The sequence below is a fragment of the Loxodonta africana genome, chromosome 2 (assembly GCF_030014295.1).
Source record: "Loxodonta africana isolate mLoxAfr1 chromosome 2, mLoxAfr1.hap2, whole genome shotgun sequence".
NCBI lineage: Eukaryota > Metazoa > Chordata > Mammalia > Proboscidea > Elephantidae > Loxodonta > Loxodonta africana.
In genome coordinates this window covers 173,022,736-173,041,967 of record NC_087343.1, presented here as the reverse complement: position 1 = coordinate 173,041,967, position 19,232 = coordinate 173,022,736, and the positions used below count along the sequence as shown (strand labels likewise).

The following is a 19,232-nucleotide window of genomic DNA, read 5'->3' as shown; positions in this document are numbered from 1 at the left end:
CTGCACTGCAAAAAATTGTCCAAGTAGAGGGTCATGCTAGTTGTTTGAATCCTAGAAACTCAGGGTTAGAAAGGACCTTGTAGTGATTATCAGGCCCAGGGTTTCTCAGCCTCGGCACAACTGACTTTTTGAGCCAGGTAATTCTTGGTTGTAAGGTGCGATCCTATGCATTGTAGGATGTTTGCCAGTTACTCCTGGTCTCTGCCTACTGAATGCTAGGTATCACTAAACATCCCTGGGGGACAAAATGCCCTGGTTGAGAGCAGGCCTTTGAACCGGTTCCTCCTGGTTAGGAACCAATTCTGAGAACCACTAGTAGAGCAGTGGTTCCCAAATTTATCATACATAAGAATTACCTGGAGATCTTGTTAAAATGTAGATTCTGATTCAGTATATTCGGAGTGTGTTATGGATTAAATTGTGTCTCCCAAAAATGTGTGTCAACTTGGCTAGGCCATGATTCCTAGTATTGTCTAGCTGTTCATCAGTTTGTGATTTGATGTGATTACCCTATGTGTTGCAAATTTGAACCTCTATGATATTAATGAGGCAGGATTAGAATTATGTTAATGAGGCAGAACTCAATCTACAGGATTAGGTTTATGTTAAGTCAATTTCTTTTGAGATACAAAAAAGAGAATGAAGCAGAGAGGAGAGGGACCTCATGCGACCAAGAAAGAAGCACTGGGAGTGGCGCACGTCATTTGGACCCAGGGTCCCTGGGCTGAGAAGCTCCTAGAGCAGAGGAAGATTGATGACAAGGACCTTCCCCGAGAACTGACAGAGAGAGAGCCTTCGTCTGGAGCTGGCACCCTGAATTTGGATTTCTAGCCTCTGAAACTGTGAGAGAATAAATTTCTGTTTGCCAGAACTATCCACTTGTGGTATTTCTGTTATAGGAGCACTAAATAATCAAGATAGGGTGGAAATGCAAATTCTCACCTGGGGTTCTAACCAGTTGGAAGCCCTGGTTGAGACCCACTGATCAAGCCCAACTCTCTAAACCCCTGTGTACCAAACTTTATTGATGATTAAAGTCTCCTGAAGAATTAAATAACAGCAACAACCATCACCAACAGCTGACCTTGTTCTACGTCAGACCTATGCACTTGGGGTCTCCAGGGGTAGAACCCCGGTGCCTGGGCTTTTAAAAGCTTGCCATATGATTCTTAAAGACATTTGTGTGTAGTACCCACTGACTTAACTGGAACATACTTCTCCTATTTATAACAGTTCTGACAAGTAGTCTCCCTCCCAATCCAGCGCTGGTAGTTAGGAAAGCTCGTCCTTGTACGGAGTCAGAACCTGCTTCCTCCAATTGGCCCTCATCTACTTTTCTGTTCCAGTCCTCCTGGGGGTTAAGGGAAAATTGGCCCTTATTATGCATTTTGCCAAACCTATAGTTTACCACATAAACTTTGGGTTTTAGTACTAAACAGACTTTTAAAACTCTTCTGAGAGTTTCAAGAGCCTATTCTGAAATTTGAAACTAAGACCTGAATCTTCAGATCTCTGTTGCTGAGCCGCAGCTTCCCATCCCCCAAAAGGCCGTGAGCCAGGGCTGCCCTGGCTATGCTTTAGAGTTACTATTGATAATGTGATCTCGTATAGATAATTATTTAAAAGAACAATTTTCATGGTGAACACTCTTTATTAGTTTAGCTAAATAGCTATTTCGTTTGAAGATGACTTCAGGGGATAATTTCAGTTCATGGTTTGAAGATTTTCTCAGAGTGGCAGATTCAGGGGTTCCTCCCGTCTCAATATTATAGCTTTTTAAAAACCACTTTTGAGGTACAATTCACAGACTATAGAATTCTCCCATTTTAAGTGCACAATTCATTGATTTGTAGTAAATTTACAGAGTTGTGCAGTCATCACCACAATCTAGTCTCAGAAGATTTCCATCTCCGAAAAAGATACTTCAGACCCTTGGCACCCCTGCCACGCTCATCTACTATCTCTATAAATTCGCCTGTTCTGGACATTTCATAAAAATGGAGGCATACAACTGACTTCTGGGACTGCTTTCTGTTACTTAGCATTATGTTTTCAATGTTCATCTATGCTGTAGCGTGTATCATTTCTATTTCTGGCGGAGTGATATTCCATTGTGTGATGTACCACATTTTGTTTTAAAGTGACAGACATCTGGGTTGCTTCTACCTTTTGGCTACAGTGAATAGCGAATTTATGTCTGTTTTTTTTTTTTTTTTGCTCAACATCCTGTTTGTGAGATTCATCCATGTGTTGCATGTAGCATAGCTTGGCTTTGAAGCTTTGCCTTTTTGCTAAATAACATAACTTTTGGTCTTGCTTCATTCTAATGTGATGGGTTAAACTCAAGAAGGAAGAAACAAAACCTTATCAGAGTCAGACTTTATCAGAAGATGTACCTTACTCTAAGGGGGTAGAAACATAGACCAAAAAGACCAGAAGTTTATCAACTGTCTGTGAAGAAGATGGGGTGAACGTCTCTTCCATTTAATTAAGAATGTTTTGTTACTGTTGTTCTTCTTCTTTTAAAGAAGCCATTGTTTTTCTGAAAAATTTATAATCAGAATGGGGCCCAGTTATTAACAAGAGTAAACAATTCAGAGGAATTAGAAAAAGGAGAGGTAAGTCTGTCAGTCAGCTCTGCAGAGTATGGAAGGCCCAGCTTTTCTGAAGCACTCCCTTCCTTTATTGTAGTTGCTCTGGGTAGCATTCAGTGATAGTGACAGGAAACTCTGTTTTGGGGCTGAGGCAACCAAGAGTTCTGAGGAAACTAAGGCAGGCAGCACGTGCCATATGACCTACTTCCTGCCAAAAGCTCAGAGGAAGTCACAACCACAAAGGACATTGGAGCGTCAAGAGTAACCACTCATATTACTGTCATGAAAGGGGGCACTGACCTATGGGATGCAACCAGAGGGCATCCCTTGCTCCCTTGGGACATACTCAAGGTCCCAGTTTACTTTTTACTAGAAAAATAAAGAGGCAACAATAAAAAGAATCAAACATGCCAAGGAGGTGAGATATACATACAAACTGGTGGAATGAGTGAACAAAAAGTAACTTGTATACTACTCCCTTATTAACTCTGTGTGTGTGTGTGAAGAATCTTCCTTGCTCTAGTTCAGAGTATGAAACCGATTCACTCTCTGAACTTGGCCCCAGTTTACCCAACTGTAGTACAAAAGGCGGATAGACCAGAGAATCTTTGAAGGGAACTCTAACCCCAACAGACTAAAACTTTGTGAATTCCAGATAATTACTGATTAAATATATGAGCTTCAATTTCCTCATCTGTAAAATAACTTCCATTAGGTTGTTGTGAGAATTAAAGTGCATAAAACAGTACCTAGAACATAATACCAGAACCAAGACTATAAGGGATATTATTGGCCATTATTATTACACAGTATGGCATACTGTCTGCTGGAAGTATTAATTCTATTGTCTTCCTCCCTCTGAGACATGTTGGCAGTGCTATGAGTGTATTTCTTTCTTTCTGTCCACGTGACTTGAAGATGACCTTACAGAAGATAATCTTGACACATAGGGTAGGTTATTGTGAAAAACACTAATGGATAATTCATAGCCTTGTCACACTGCATTATACTTAAAGAGTATCTGACATCTTCTATTCTCGAAGTGGTTCTTTTATTCTCCTAAAATAAACCTGTTATTAAGTCAAAATTGCATCGTTAATAGCATCTCTGAATCATGAGAGTATGATAAATCAGCGCCCTGGATAAGGCTCCTGCTTGAAATTCAGGTCATTGAATGTGCGAGGTGCTGCAAGAAGTACTGAGTTACAGAGTGAGTACCAGCTCCTAAGACATTTACCCTCTACCTAGAGGGACTAAGGCTGGAAAGGAAACTACTGCGATTCACAGTAGAGTGAACACAGTACCACTGGAGGAGGACTGTTACAGAAACACAGGGGTTCAAAGGCAGGAGGAACCACGTTCCATTATGAGGAAGGGGGAGGGCATGGAAAGCTTCCTGGAAGCAGAAACATACAAAGAATTCATAGGACTCGTTAGGAGAGGCTTTTCACTGCTTCCTAAACCTGAGTAAGTCCTAGAATCACCTGGGTGTCACCCCTAGAAGTTCTGATTGGTTAAGGCTGGAGTCCAGGAGTCTGTATTTTTGAAATGCTCCCATAATATTACTTAGAATCAGCCAGGCTCTCCTTAAGCATGATTGTTAATTTAGAAACATTTATTAAGTGTTTGATATATTCATTCATGCATTCAACAAATATTTATTGAGCAACTGCTTTGTGCTAGATACAGTTTTGGATGTTGAGTTACAGCAGGAATGGAGAAATACATATGGGGCAGTAGACTGGGAGCTGTAGTTAATGAACCAATTTTCCCCTCGTAAGAGTACTACATTTGTTATGTAAAACCCAAAAACCAAACCCAGTGCCATGGAGTCGATTCCGACTCATAACGACCCTACAGGACAGAGTAAAACTGCCCCATAGAGTTTCCAAGGAGTGCCTGGTGGATTCCAACTGCTGACTCTTTGGTTAGCAGCCATAGCACTTAGCCACTACGCCAGGAGGGTTTCCATTTGTTACCTAAGGGGACACTAAATACACCCAGAGTTCCTGGGTGGTGTAAACAGTTAACACGCTTGGCTACTAACTGAAAGGTTGGAGGTTTGTCTTCTCAGAGGCGCCTCAGAAGAAAAACCTGGCGCGATCTGAAAAATCAGCCATTGAAAACCACAGTTCTACTCTGACACACATGGGGTTGCCAGGAGTCAGAGTTGATTCCATGGAGACTGGTTTTTAAATATACCCGTGAAACTCTTCAGCTATTATTTCAAACAGCATACAAGCAACAGCAAGAAAAAATGAACAACGCCATTCAGTTTCAGTTACAGAGAATATGACAAGAACCCACTTAAGTTTACCCTCATATTATCTAAGGAGGATTTGATAACGTAGTTCAGACTATTAGAAAGCGGTGATGTTTCAAATGCTATAGCAAGCAAAATGTATTTAAGTGCCTCAAAAAAAAAAAAATGTAAAAATGAAATTAGCTACTCATTAATGTGGGCGGTTTTAAGAGCTCCTAAATAGATAACACGGAAACCCTAGTGGCTTAGTGGTTAAGTGCTACGGCTGCTAACCTAAGGGTCGGCAGTTTGAATCCGCCAGGCACTCCTTGGAAACTCTACGGGGCAGTTCTACTCTGTCCTATAGGGTCGCTATGAGTCGGAATCGACTCGAGGGCACTGGATTTGGTTTGGTAATAGATAACACTTTGCTAACTGATAAGCGATGGAAAATTAAAAAAAAAACCTGCACTTGTTTAAACACAGTATAATTCAGGTTTTTAATTAATTTTGCACTCCCCATCAATTAGTCCTTATTAGTCAATTTTTACTATGGCATCCAATATCCAATAATACTATAGTAACACAGGTTGGTAGGGTCGCTCTGAGTTGGAATCGACTCGAAGGGCTTGGTTTTTTGGTATAACACAGGTTGGGGGTCGAGGTGCTGGGCTGCCCACGAGTGGAACACAGGTTGGACTTTCAAAAAAAAAAAAAGTTGATTCCCAGGAAGTAACTCTGGAGATTCTGATTCTGTAGGTCTGGGTGGGATCTAGGAATCTATATATTTTTTAATTTTCCTGTGATTCTAACGTGTGGCCTATTGGGAACCACAGGAAACAGCTTAAGTGCTGAATCGCTGTAGAGCCAGACCAGAGCCCTTCCCAGCTAAGTTCCCCTGCCTCCATGAAGTCTTCCTGAATTCTCTCTAGGGCTTCTCTGAACTCCCTATCTGGGCCTGTCCCATCTGTTCATAGTTTATCTTAGATTATCCTCTAACTCTTTCTTCAGAGTTTGCCTTGTTTCCCAATAGAGTTCAAAGCTTGTTGAGGGCAAAGATCCTGTCTCAAACACCCCAGAGTGCCTAGCTCTGTGCTTAGCAAAATGGCCTGGTACTTGAGTTTATGCTGAGAAACGCTAATAAAGGCAATGGCAGACCTGCCGTGACTGAGATGGATACTGACACACAGATGTGCTACAGAGGCTGCTTCTTATGCGGGTGTCACAGGTACACACAGGGTATTGTGGAGGATCCATAAGTAACTGAACTTGTTCTTTGGTAATCAGTGATTTAGCCAAAGACAGAAAAGCCAAAGCTCACTGCTCCTAAATATGGTTTTTCCTTTTCCCCTTTCCCTTTTCATCCTGTACGAGCCTCTGGTGGTGCAGTGGTTAAGCACTCTTCTGCTAACCGAAATCTTGATGGTTTGAACCCCCTAGCCACTCAATGGAAGAAAGATGTGGCAGTCTGCTTCTGTAGAGATTATAGCCTCAGGACCCCTATGGGACAGTTCTACTCTGTCCCATAGGGTCGCTATGAGTTGGAATCAACTCGATAGCAATAGGTTTTCCTCCTACAGAAATTATGTTTTTGCCTTTGATAGATGAAATCAACTTATTGCCAGTTTCCCTTGTACAAAGTAAAAATAATAATAAACTACTGTATATGCCTTTGAATTATTCTTTGACAGTATTCACCATCTTTCCACCTTCCTTTCATAGCTTTTCATACCTTTCCTGACATCCTCCCATCTCCCTTTCTCTAAGGCTCATCCATAGCTACTGTCCAAGGTATGAAAAAATGAAACAACAACAAAAAACCCAGTTGCTGTTGAGTCAATTCTAACTTGTGACAACCCTATGTGTGCCAGAGTAGCACTGTGCGCTGTAGGATTTTCAATGGCTGATTTTTCAGAAGAAGATTACCAGACCTTTCTTCCAAGGAGACTCTGGGTGGACTTGAACCTCCAAACTTTTGGTTAACAGCCAAGCATGTTAACCATTTGGACCATCCAGGGACTCTATGCAAAGTAATGGTTACTGCAAAATCCTGTCATTTGCTAGTTCTGTAAACTCCCAGATTACTGTCATGAAACATGGCAACCATTGTTCATCTAATATAGCAACCCAGTGCATTTGCATAAACCACGGCATGGCTGAAAAAAAAAAAAAAAGCACAATTCATTTTAAGTCAAAAGAAACGTTAAGGAGACTTACTGTGTCCAACAGAAGTTTTTCAGCTTTGTCACGATTGATGCTCTTATTGTACCACCTGAAAGCATAAAAAGTCACGTGTCAATGACACTTATTAAATTCTACTATGTACTTATAAAATACAAGGCTGGAAAACCATTTGGTCATTTTCCGTTTCTACCAAGGCTTTTAAGCTCTAAAGGAAAAACATGCTACTTTTAAGTGTAATAACGTTTTTAACTGAAGGGGACAGATGAAAGAGGACTGGCAAAATATTGATAATTGTTGAAGCTGGGTATTGGGTATTCTCTCTACTTTTGTGTACTTTGGAAATATTTCATAATAAAATTAAAAAAAATTTATCTTCCTCATTTTAGAATTCAGTGGGTGGTTATACATAGGATGATGCTAGGGCAGCTATAAAAATTTTACACAAATTTGAAAGTTAAGCAAATATCCTTTTAAAAGAACTGTAGTATTTTCTTCTTTAAGACTGGTCTTCAAGACCTTCTGCAAAGTAATTATATTATTTTTAAAATTTTGAGGTCTGGTGAAAAGGAATAAAAAGTGGTAAATAAAAATATGTGTGATTTTGGGAGATGGAGATTTATTTATTTTTATGTCCCCTAAAAATACTGGGTCTAAAAATACTAGAGCCACCATCTTGGTCTCCCTGAAAACTGACTAGGTAAAAGGAAGTAGAATAATCATCAGTTAGTAACCAGTTTTGGAAATCAATACATCTAGGAGAAAAGTTCTGGTTGGGGAAGGAATACCCATTGCCACTGAGTCAATTCTGACCCAGAGTAATCCTCTTGGACAGAGTAGAACTGCCCCGTAGAGTTTCCAAGGAGTGGCTGGTGGCAGCCATGCTCTTAACCATTGTACTACCAAGGCTCTGGGGAAGGAATACCACTTATCAAACTTGTTTGGCTATTTCAGAGCAGTAATGAATAAGGGAATTAGTGGATCCTCCGGAGCTTTTTGAACATTCTGCCAGAATGAACTGGTTCAAAGCCCTGCAGAGAACTTGCATTTCTAACAAGTCCCCAAGCAATGCTAATGCTGCTCATCAGGGACCGACCCTGAAAACCACTAGTAGAACAGTGGTTCTCAAAAATTTATTATAAATAAGACTTTCATCACCTGGAGATTTTGTTAAACTGTAGATTTTGATTCAGTATATCTGTATTCTACAACAGAACAGTATCTTACACTTCAAAGGCCTCTTGGAGATTATGTAGTTGAGGGCTGGCAAATTTTGTTTTGTTAGGTGCCGTCAAGTCAGTTCCAACTCATAGTGACCCTATGTAAAATAGAATGAAACACTGCCCCATCCTGCACCATTCTCACAATCACTGCATGTTTGAGCCCATTACTGCAGCCACCATGTCAATCCATTTGTTGAGGGTCTTCCTTTCTTTGGATAACCCTCTACCCTACCAAGCATAATGCCCTTCTCCAGGGACTGGCCTCCTGATAACACGTCCAAAGTACGTGAGACGAAGCTTCACCATTCTCACTTCTAAGGAGCGTTTTAGCTGTACTTCTTCCGAGAAAGAATTATTTGTTCTTCCGGCAGTAAATCATATTATTCAATATTCTTCTCCGCCACCAGAATTCAAGGCTGTCAATTCTTTGGTCTTCCTTATTCATTGCCCAGCTTTTGCATGCATCTGAGGCAATGGAAAATACCATGGCTTGGGTTAGGTGCACCTTAGTCCTCAAGGTGACATCTTTGCTTTTTAACACTTTAAAGAAGTCTTTTGCCAAAGATTTGCCCAATGCAATACATTAATTTCTTGACGGCTGCTTCCATAGGCGTTGATTGTGGATCCAAGTGAAATGAAATCCTTAACAACTTCAATATTTTCTCCATTTATCAGGATGTTGCTTATTGGTACAGTTGTCAGGATTTTTGTTTCCTTTATGTTGAGGCATAATCCACACTGAAGGCTGTGGTCTTTGATCTTCATCAGTAAGTGCTTCAAGTCCTCTTTCAGCAAGCAAGGTTGAGTCATTTGAATATCATGGGTTCCTAACAAATCTTCCTCCAACCTTGATGCCGAGTTCTTCATATAATCCAGCTTCTCAGATTATTTGCTTGGTTGGCAAATATGTTTCATCATATTCAAGCTATAATCCATGAGTAGTGGCTGCCTTGAGCTGTGCGTTGAAAAGGATTTTGAGGTCACGTCTGGGTTCAGTAAGTAACAGTGCCAATATCTAATAGTGATAGCTACCCTGAGTTCAATGAAAGGGGAGGGACATCATTAAGAGTGCTTTGCCTTCCTTTACCATCTGACTTTTCATTTTATGGAGAAGGGATCTGAGAGCCAACAGGTGAGGTAACTTGCCCAAGGCCATGACCCCAAACAAAAGCTGGTAACCCGTTGCCATAGAGTTCATTCAGACTCAGAGCCACTCTACAAAGGCATGAGAACTCAATCCAGTCAATTTAACTGCCCATAATTATGTGCCACTTTCTCACACAGATATCACCTGAAAGTGACAACATTAATTTCAAGGACAAAAAAATCATCATACTAAGCATTTTTTATATACCTAGAAGTAAACTAAATATCTGGATGTTTGCTTGTAAGTTATTTTACTCTCTAGCTGTGACTTCATAATGTAAAGAATGCAAGCTAATACTAGCAGAAAAATAGGGTCTGGAAATTTTTTATTTGTATGATGTGGTGTTTTATTTTTAAAAATGACTAAGGATACCTTTAGATAAGGGTTTGTTTTGGGGTATATACTTTTTATTTACCCATGTCCCACCATCCCGTACTGCATTATATTCAGAGTTTTGAGTTTGCCCCCTCTACCATAAATAACCAAAAAAAAAAAAAAAAGGAAACCCTGGTGGCGTAGTGGTTAAGTGCTATAACTGCTAACCAAAAAGTCACCGTTTCAAATCCACCAGGTGCTCCTTGGAAACTCTATGGGGCATTTCTACTCTTGACTCACTATGAGTCAAAATCGACTCCATGGCAACGGTTTGGTTTTTATCATAAACAAAGAAACTCTAATGAAAAGAAAAAGAAATACAAATAAAACTTCCCAGCTTCTTAGTGAACACTGGAAATAAATGCCTACCCATTTTCTGGAGGTGTCCAATATATAGTTTTATTTTATTTAAGCATATCTCATATATATTTCATTAGGAACCTCAGTGTGCCCAGTATACCTCACTTAAGCTCAAATATTCTAAGAACTGATGATTTTCCTGTTAGCTGAGGGAGGGGCTACTCCCACATACTTGAGCCAATTTTTTTCAAAATGAGTGGCAGGTGAAAGACTTTTCAGAAAATGATAGCTCTTCATTACTGAACCTATAAGAATTTCAGCAACACTTTGTTTTGTTGTTGTTGAAAAAGATACACAGCAAAACATATATCAACAATTTCTACATGTACAACACCACTTGATCACATTTGAATTACTGCGAATCCTAATGAGTTAACAGAAGTCCTCATTAGCTGGTATTCTTCAACCCAGTGGTGTAGTGGTTAAGCGCTATGGCTGCTAACAAAAAGGTCAGCAGTTTGAATCCATCAGGCACTCCTTGGAAACTCTGTGGGGCAGTTCTACTCTGTCCTATAGGGTTGCTATGAGTCAGAATCAACTCGTCAGCAACGGGTTTGGCTTTTTTTTTTCTTTTTTTGGTGTAAGCCAATTTTTGTTATTTTGAAATAATTTTAAACTTAAGGGAAAGTTGTAAAATAGTATAAAAGAGCTCCCATGTATACTTCACCCAGCTAAAACAATTGCTGACATTTTGCACATTTGCTTTACTAGCCCCTCTAGATAGATATATAGCCATACAAACAGATGCATATATGCATACATAGAAATATTTTCTTCTGAATGATTTGAGAGTAGATTTTTTTTTTTCTCTCTAATGATCACATACTATTTAATGGATGCACCACCCTCAACCAATCCCCTGCTTTTTTGGAGAGGAACTTTTAGGTTGTTTCCAAAAATATACTTTAAAACAACTATTTTAAAATATAACATTTCTGCTCCCTGAGGGCAAACTTATAAATTTTGAAACTTTATGGTTTCTCAACATTTATTAAACACATGAAAAAAAAATGCAGTAAACTTTCAAGGTGAAGAATGTTACAAAAAAATTTGTACCTAAACAATTATATTTAGAATCCAAAAAAGCTCTTCAACTCCGAAATATTTCTATTAAATTCCTAATTGACCAGATCACAGTATCGGGTGACATTCTCACATAAGAGGCAATTCTCTTCCTACTGTGAATATTTACACATTTTTATTCTAGGCAGATGGATATTGTGCACATGGAAGAGAAAATTGTTACAATAGACACAGAGATTTTTATACTGGAAATGCGATCATTGGAAGTGTTTAGTGTCTGGTCAAGTGCATTTCTTAGGTAATTTTTTCATGTTGTACGGCCCAACTTTTGTTATTTTTAAATGTTGACCACACCAGCACTTCTCTAGAATTTATAGCGACATGAGTCTACTGCCGTCTCTCTGGGAACACTTGGTGAATAGTAGCACTCTTTTATAACAATAATTTTTTTTGATTCAGTACTTGAGAGTAGATTTTTACGCCTAAGTACTTCAGTGATTTACTAATAAAACATATACTCACATAACGACAGTACAATTACCAAAATCAGGAATTTTAACATTGATACAATATTATTACTTAATTTCAAATCTTATTAAAATTTTATCAATTGTTCCAATAGCATTTTTGCAATAATTCTTTTTTTTTTTTTTTTTAATGGTTCAAGCTCCAGCCTAGGAATAAGAGTGCATTCAGTTGCCAAGTCTCTTTATTCTTTCCTTTAATGCAGACCAATTTCTCAGGCTTTCCTTCTTCAATGGTATTAGCGTTTTTGAAGGGTGTGGGCCAGTTGGAAACCCTGGTGGCATAGTGGTTAAGTTCTATGGCTGTGAACCAAAGGGGCGGTAGTTTGAATCCACCAGGCTCTCCTTGGAAACTCTGTGGGGCAGTTCTACTCTGTCCTATAGCTATGGTCACTATGAGTCAGAATCGACTCAACGGCACTGGGTTTTTTTTTTTTTTAATGGGCCAGTTATTTTGTAGGATATATATCAACTTGAATTTGTTTAGTATTTCCTCCTGACTAAATGCAGATTATGGACTTTGGACAGGAATATTACAGGAGTGATGCTATGTCCTTCTCAACACATCACACCTAGAGACACATATCTGTTGGTCCCATTTTCAGTAATGTGAAGTTGGTCATTTGGTTAAGATGGAGCCTACCAGGTTTCTCCACTTTGTAATTAATAAGGGATTAACGCAGAGATAATTTAAAGCTATGTAATTAAACTGTGCCTCATCAGACTTTCACTCCCTAGTTGTAACATCTAATATTGAGGATGCTTGCCTGAATTGGTTGATACTTGGCCTTCAAAAGCTATGATTTTTAAAGTTTATAATTCCTTCTAGATTCATTAGTTGGCATTCTAGTGTAAGCAAGAGCTTTCTCTTCTTATGTACTTATTAATGTATGTATTTACTACGGACTATTATTTTATTCAATGGATCGTAGTCTATTACTGTCATTATTTATTTCGATACTCAAATTGTCCCAGATTTGGTTAGTGGGAGCCTCTTGCAGCCGACTTATGTGTTTGTTAGATATGTCCACATTATTATTATTATTGAGTATTTTTTAATTTTCTGTCACAACAAGATGGCCCAGGTTCATCTTGTTCTCTCCCTGACCTAACCCTGGATCTCCTAAACCATTGCTCCAAGAAGTCTCTCTTAAGTGTGAAGTGTTAATTCGAAACCAAGATCTGGATGCTAGATGTGAGCATTGCTACTGCTATGTCATTACTTCAGGGCCTTCAGCTGGAGCTAGGAAATGAATGTACATGGTGAGTACATTGTGTACTACAATTGAATTTTATTAAATGCTCAGTACTTGCATTAAAATTATGTCCCCGTGAACTCTTTTAAGTGATATCTTGTAAATAAACACTTAACACAATATAAGCAGATATTTAATACCTATTTATTTGCCTATTATTTTGGTGTTTGGAAGCATTGTGGTTAACCATTATTTTAAATCTGTTTATATTTAATCCACTGTTCACAGTGTCTAGTCCTTCTCAAGTAAGACTGATTTTCTTGGGATTCCCAGTACGACCTTTTCCTTCAATCTGTCCCCCTTTGATAAAAGGGGACATGAGTGCCCATACCCTTCCCCTCCTCTTATTTAAATTGCTCCTCTCCTGCTCATTTAGGGGGCGGAGGTTGAGGAAGAAGAAAGTGAATCAAGAAAAGAAAAGGCTTAATATTTTCATAATCAACCTATAATTTACTCCTAACCTAAAAACCCAAACATGTTGCTGTCGAGTCAGTTCTGACTCATGGTGACCCCATGTGTTACAGAGTAGAACTGTGCTCCGTAGGATTTTCTTGGCTGTAATCTTTCCCGAAGTAGACCAACAGGTTTTTCTTCCTTGGCACCATTAAGTGGGTGTGAACCTCCAACCTTTAGGTTAGTAGCCAAGAGTAAACCATTTGTGCCTCCCAGGAATCCCTCCTAACCTAAGGAATATCATACTTTTAGAAAACAAATAAAATAATCTTACTCGTAGGTTTCCAGGTTATTTGGAGATTTTTCTACCAGATAACTGCTTGGTACATATCCTTCATGCCTGTTAAAAGGGAAATTGGTGTTTAGGTTAATTTGACCTAATTTTCACATTTTTTTGTCACACATTTTTTTGTTACACATTTAATCCACTAAAAATTAAAGATGTGGAAGTCTCACATATGTCATTACTAAGAACATACTTTAAAGTTTTGGAATAAAAGAACTGGTAAAAATAACAACACCTGCTATCTGTTAAAGGCAAGAGGCTTCACCACTAATACATGAACCATAAAAATAAGAAGTGGCTATTTTATTTTAAAAGCTTGGCTTGCTGCTCTCCTCACTGTGAAATTTCCTCTACTGGAAAAAAAGATTAATGTTCAGTCTCTATTTTCTATAAGGAAACATTTTTTTTTCATATGTGACAATCAGTATTTTTTCCACTTTAGTGCCAATGTTTCATAGTCATGAAGCCAAAATAATTAAAATATAAAAAATTACTTTCCAACCACAGGTCCTAAAAAGATACCACCAGTCAATATTATAAGCTTCTTAATTCAAGGCCTCTCTAATAGTTGTTATTAGTTAACCTCCTTCAGATATAAATGGCATAAATATGAGAAAACAGAATGAAGTAGGCTGGGTTTGTGGGGGCGTCACTTTTGAGCAAGAATTAGTAATTGTGCATAAACAAAGAAGCATGGATAAAGACACTAATAAGAATAGCAAAATATTTTATATTTGTGTGTAGCTTTGTCATTTCCAAAGCACTTTCACATTCATAGTCTCATTTAATTCCACAAGGTGAGAACATTGCCACTTCTGCTCTCTGGGCCTCTGACTTTGTACCTGTAAAACGAGGAACCTAAATTAGATGATCATTAAGTTGGACTCTGCCAAACTACAAAAGAATGCCTGAGAGTTTCTTGCTTCTAACTCCATAAAGTGTTTTATTTATTTATTTTTGCAGAATAGGGCTATTTGTCAGACTAGTGATTATGTATAATGGGGAATGTGTAATGTATTTCACAGAATTATTTTGGGAAGAGTGACAAAATCAAGAATAGAGATGCCAAATACAAGATAATTATCTTGTACCTTGTGCCTGTGGCAGACATTGCCAATCTATCATGGCACACTCTTTTTGGGGAATTGGACATTGAACCTCAAGGTCATCCTTATCATGGTACCCAAGGCAGCCACTGCCAGTTGATGGGAAACAGCTTGTTTGAAAATTATTTGCCATTCCTTCTGTAGCTCTTTTTTTGAATTCCCCTTAATTATGTCTCTCTTTGCCATACCATGTGTTTACAGCTATATTAATAGATAAAAAAAAAAACATGTTTCCTTTCAAATAGAATTACTGTGTTTTAATATGCCAACTAAAGCTGGGTTATAGGCATCAATGATAATAATTTTTTTCCCTTGTATATAATATAGAACTTATGAAGCCCTTTTACTTTCACCATCTCATAGATTTCTCAACACTGTGAGATAGATAAAGTTGATATTGTCATTGACATTTTGCAGATAAGGAAATGGACTCACTGAGGCTAAGTGACTTGTCCAAAGACACACACAACAAGAGTAACTGTCCAAACATTAAAGTTCAAATCTCCTGTCTCCCCATCTTGTGTACTTTCCACCATACCACACTATTACAAAGTAACGCCGGGAAATTCCCACAATGCAGATTGGCCCCTGAGGTGTCCTCTTTGATGTTCTTTGAAGTGCCAAGAGTTGAGCCTTTCCACAAAACCACTGTTCTAAGGGTAAACTGTCATTTGGGGAAGTAAGACCTAGGAGAAGAAATTTCCTGGCACATTAGCAGTGCTAAATGTCAGTTGATTGAACTGGTGAATTAATTTTTCTTTTCTTTTTTTTTTTTTTAGTTAAAAACAATTTTTTTTTTGAACTGGTGAATTTCTGAGTAAGTTTCTCCGGGGTTTGTAGATACAGGCAGCTTGGAGCTTGTTCCTGATACAGGTCTCCCCACAATGGGCAATGAAAGGTCATGTGACCAGCCTAATTTGCCTCCATGGGGGAGCTGGGGAGCAGGGTTCCTCATGAGGGTCTGTGGGATCTATTCTTAGCTACTAAGCTGCACTGCCTCCCAAACAGTTCTTGATTTGATCACATATTACCTAGCTCTCCAAAACGTAAATTTTGGTGTATGTAAATATAACCTTAGAGATATTTGTACCCCCTAAAAAAAAAAAATAAAAAAAAGATATTTGCACCCCTTTTTAAAATCGATCCAATTGGCTTTTTTTTTAAAGTTTAATGATACTCAGTATTGGTGAGAATGGAGCAAAATAAGCATTCCCATAAACCTATTGGTGGGTATGTAAATCTGGCAAACTTTTTGATGGAAATACCTATCAAAACTAAGATATCATATACTCGGACTCAATAGTTCCACAGTTAGAAATATGTCCTGTAGATAAATATATAGTCTCAAAAGACTGCCAAGATACACAAGCAAAGACCTTAATTTCGGGGCCTTGACTGAAATAGCAAACAAAGAAAACAAAGCTGAAAACTTCATGTTCTGCAGTGAAAGATTCCTTAAATACTTATAATATACAATCATACATTCTAACACTATGCAATTATTTAAAAAATGAGGTAGGTCTGCACGTCATTAACAGTTAAAAGCAAAATGAAGAGCAGGAATGTAGGTTTAGTGCGTAAATGAAAAAAAGGTGTATTTATATATGAGGAAGTCTGGTGGTACAGTGGCTGAAGCGCTTGCCTGCTAACCAGAAGTTCAGAGGTTTGAACCTACAGCTACTCCTTGGGAGAAAGATGTGGCAGTCTGCTTCTGTAAAGATTACAACCTTGGAAACCTGGTGGGGCAGTTCTACTCTGTCCTTCCTGTAGGGTCGCTATGAATCAGAATCGACTCATGGCAGTGTTTTTTTTTGGGGATTTGTATGTGAATAATTTTTTTTCCCAAGGATACACAAAAAAGTGTTAATGGTAATTACTTTTGGAGTTGATGTGGGGAGGAAGGAAGATGGCTTATTTTTCATATATGTGTCTTTGTGCTCGTAGTATTTTTGGGTTTGTTTGTTTTAATAAATTATTGACATAGGTATCCAGATGCTACAATGATGGGACACTTTCTTTGTCTTTTTTGTATTTTTAATTAATAATAACCCCAATACTTTAAATGTGCTTAAACCCTTAATATTAATACACATGGGTGTTTATTGTAGTGTTATTAATATTTGCAAAATCTTAGAAACAGTCAAAATGCCCAAAAAGAGGGAATTTGTTAAACTATGGTACATTTACATGCTGGATTTATGCAGTCGTTGAAGTTAGATTCTCAAGAATATTTCAGGGCATGGGTACATGCCTGTTATATTAAGACAGGAAAATGATATAGTGTGAATCTGATAGATTTCAACTAGGCACTAATATCAAAGTCGTATACATTCCCGAGCATTCTGAAGGTTAGTAACAGTAATTACATTGTATTTCACATTAGGTAAAGGCTCATAGGATTTTTCTATACACAAATTCTATAGTGGTCAATTAATATCTGCACAACTTTACTTTCTCCATGAACCATTTGGCTGGCTAGTTCTATGGTCGTGCTTGTAACTAAATCTTACTATCTTCTTTCTGATACTTCTTAATATACCCAATCTGCACCACCTCTACATGCCTTTCTTCCCACCAAAAATAAGCTCTTCACAACGGCATGTACCTTCATCCTTACTCACTTAAACACTCAAGAACAATAGTGCGTTGCAAAAAAAAAAAAAAAAAAAGTTGCCCATCTCCCAAACTGTGGATGTCAGTGAAAAAACCCGGGGGATTTTTAGATGAGAGTGCTTGAGATAGGGTACATGGAGCAAGCATAGCAAGTGACTGCCTCCTGACCACTTCTGAGAAGAGGAAAAACTCCCCTCAGCTACTTCCTCTTCCTCCCTCTTCCTCCTGCCTCTGTTCTCTTCTCCTAACTCAGTATAGTGATCACTCTGAGAGAAGTGACACACATCATTCTGGTGTTTTCTTAGTCCCTACCACGCCTCACACCCTGGAACAGTAACCACCAGTTGCCGTCGAGTCGACTCTGACTCATGGCAATCCCATGTGTGTGAGAGCAGAACCGTGCTCCATAACGTTTTCGGTGGCTGATTTTTCCAAAGTAGATTGCCAGGCCTTTCTTCCGAGGTGCCTATGGGTGGACTCAAATCTCCAACCTTTCAGTTAGCAGCCAGGAGCATTAAAGGTTTATACCACCCAGAGACTCCGCAGTAACCACAGAAGTTCCTTACCCATTCCTGTCTTGAACTCTCCACCAGTGAATCTCAGAGCTGTCCAGCAGGTAGTACTCTTCATTGCGGCGAAGTGTGAGTTCCTGTGGGTCATTTGTTTGGTAGTCATACAAGGCAATGACCAAGGTTTCCTCAGGTTCCTGGAGTGACCGCTGGGTGAAAGGAACAACAAAATCGAGCAAATACATGAAAAGGAGGTAAAATGCAGAACAGGGTTAGCAAATTCTTGAGCTGTTACTTGCTCCTGAGTCTGCTAGATCAACACACCAGTTGCTATAATCCACCGGGATATTCACTGAAGCAATCTGCCTTCTTCCAGTTGGTTCTCTTTATGTGTTAGAATTATGCAGCTGAGTATGAGACATACACAGTAAGGAGCTGGGATTCATCGCCCCTCTCATTCTGCGCAGTAAATTCTGACCACAGTGAATTCCAGGCAGTCACATGCTTTTCACAAGCGTCTGCTGGTTTCTGTATGTGCACCACGCCACACATTGCAGTCTGCCTGCCGGAAGCATTGTATTTGGAGGGAAGGTAATGCAATCAATACTAAATCGTTCAGTTGATGCTTTGCTGATTTGATCTGTGGGTTGTCCAGATCAATAGGATTATAGATTATTGGAGCTAGAATGCCTGTGAGAGATCATTTTATGCAACTCATTTTGAATGAGGAAACTGAGGCACAGGTGGGAAAATGGATGTGGCCAAGTTTAGAGGTGACTTAGTCTTAATGCCTTCTTCACTAAAGCACATGGTCTTCCTTCTTTCTCTTGTGGGCGTTCTTTCACTCATATCTCTACTCCTCAGTACCTTTCTTAAGACGAGATACTGAGAAGACGAAGAAGAGAATGTAAAGCAAACAGTCACAAGAGTTCAGGATGGGCATACTTGCTACTGGTTGGCATATTTTTTGGAAGAGTAAATATGGGAAGAGATTGAGATTGCTGGCTAAAAGGTGATTTAATGCTGGAGAAATCACAGTTCTCTGAGTACATTGTGGCATTTGGCAGCATAAAAATAATGAAGCTAAAAAAGAAAAGGCTGGTCATACTGATGTAGTGTGTCATCCTAGCTTAGCCCAGACTGGCATTTGAAATCCAGATATTTGTGGAGCTTGTGAAGTTGCTGTGTCTTGGTGTACCTATAGACATGAGTCAATGGCCTGTGGCTTTCCTTCTAAGAGCTAATGGAGGGAAGAATTGCATTCCAGGACACCTGAAGAAGATAAAGGGGAGAAATGGCTTGGTATCCATCTCAACTAACTGATTCATCCCTCTAACTAG

General features: G+C 38.9%; 1 protein-coding gene across 2 annotated transcripts in view; it reads right to left on the bottom strand.

Moving 5' to 3' along the window:
- The window catches only part of ITK (IL2 inducible T cell kinase), an 81,681-nt gene that overhangs the window by 21,016 nt on the left and 41,433 nt on the right, over nt 1-19,232 (bottom strand). Inside the window, exons 6-8 of one of the 2 annotated variants that reach the window (XM_064278819.1) lie at nt 17,950-18,101; nt 13,653-13,718; nt 7,054-7,108 (exon numbers count right to left, since the gene is read on the bottom strand). In XM_064278819.1, coding sequence (XP_064134889.1) covers nt 7,054-7,108; nt 13,653-13,718; nt 17,950-18,101 — 273 coding nt within the window. The remainder of the gene's footprint in view (nt 1-7,053; nt 7,109-13,652; nt 13,719-17,949; nt 18,102-19,232) is intronic. The other variant, XM_064278825.1, reaches the window with a different exon arrangement.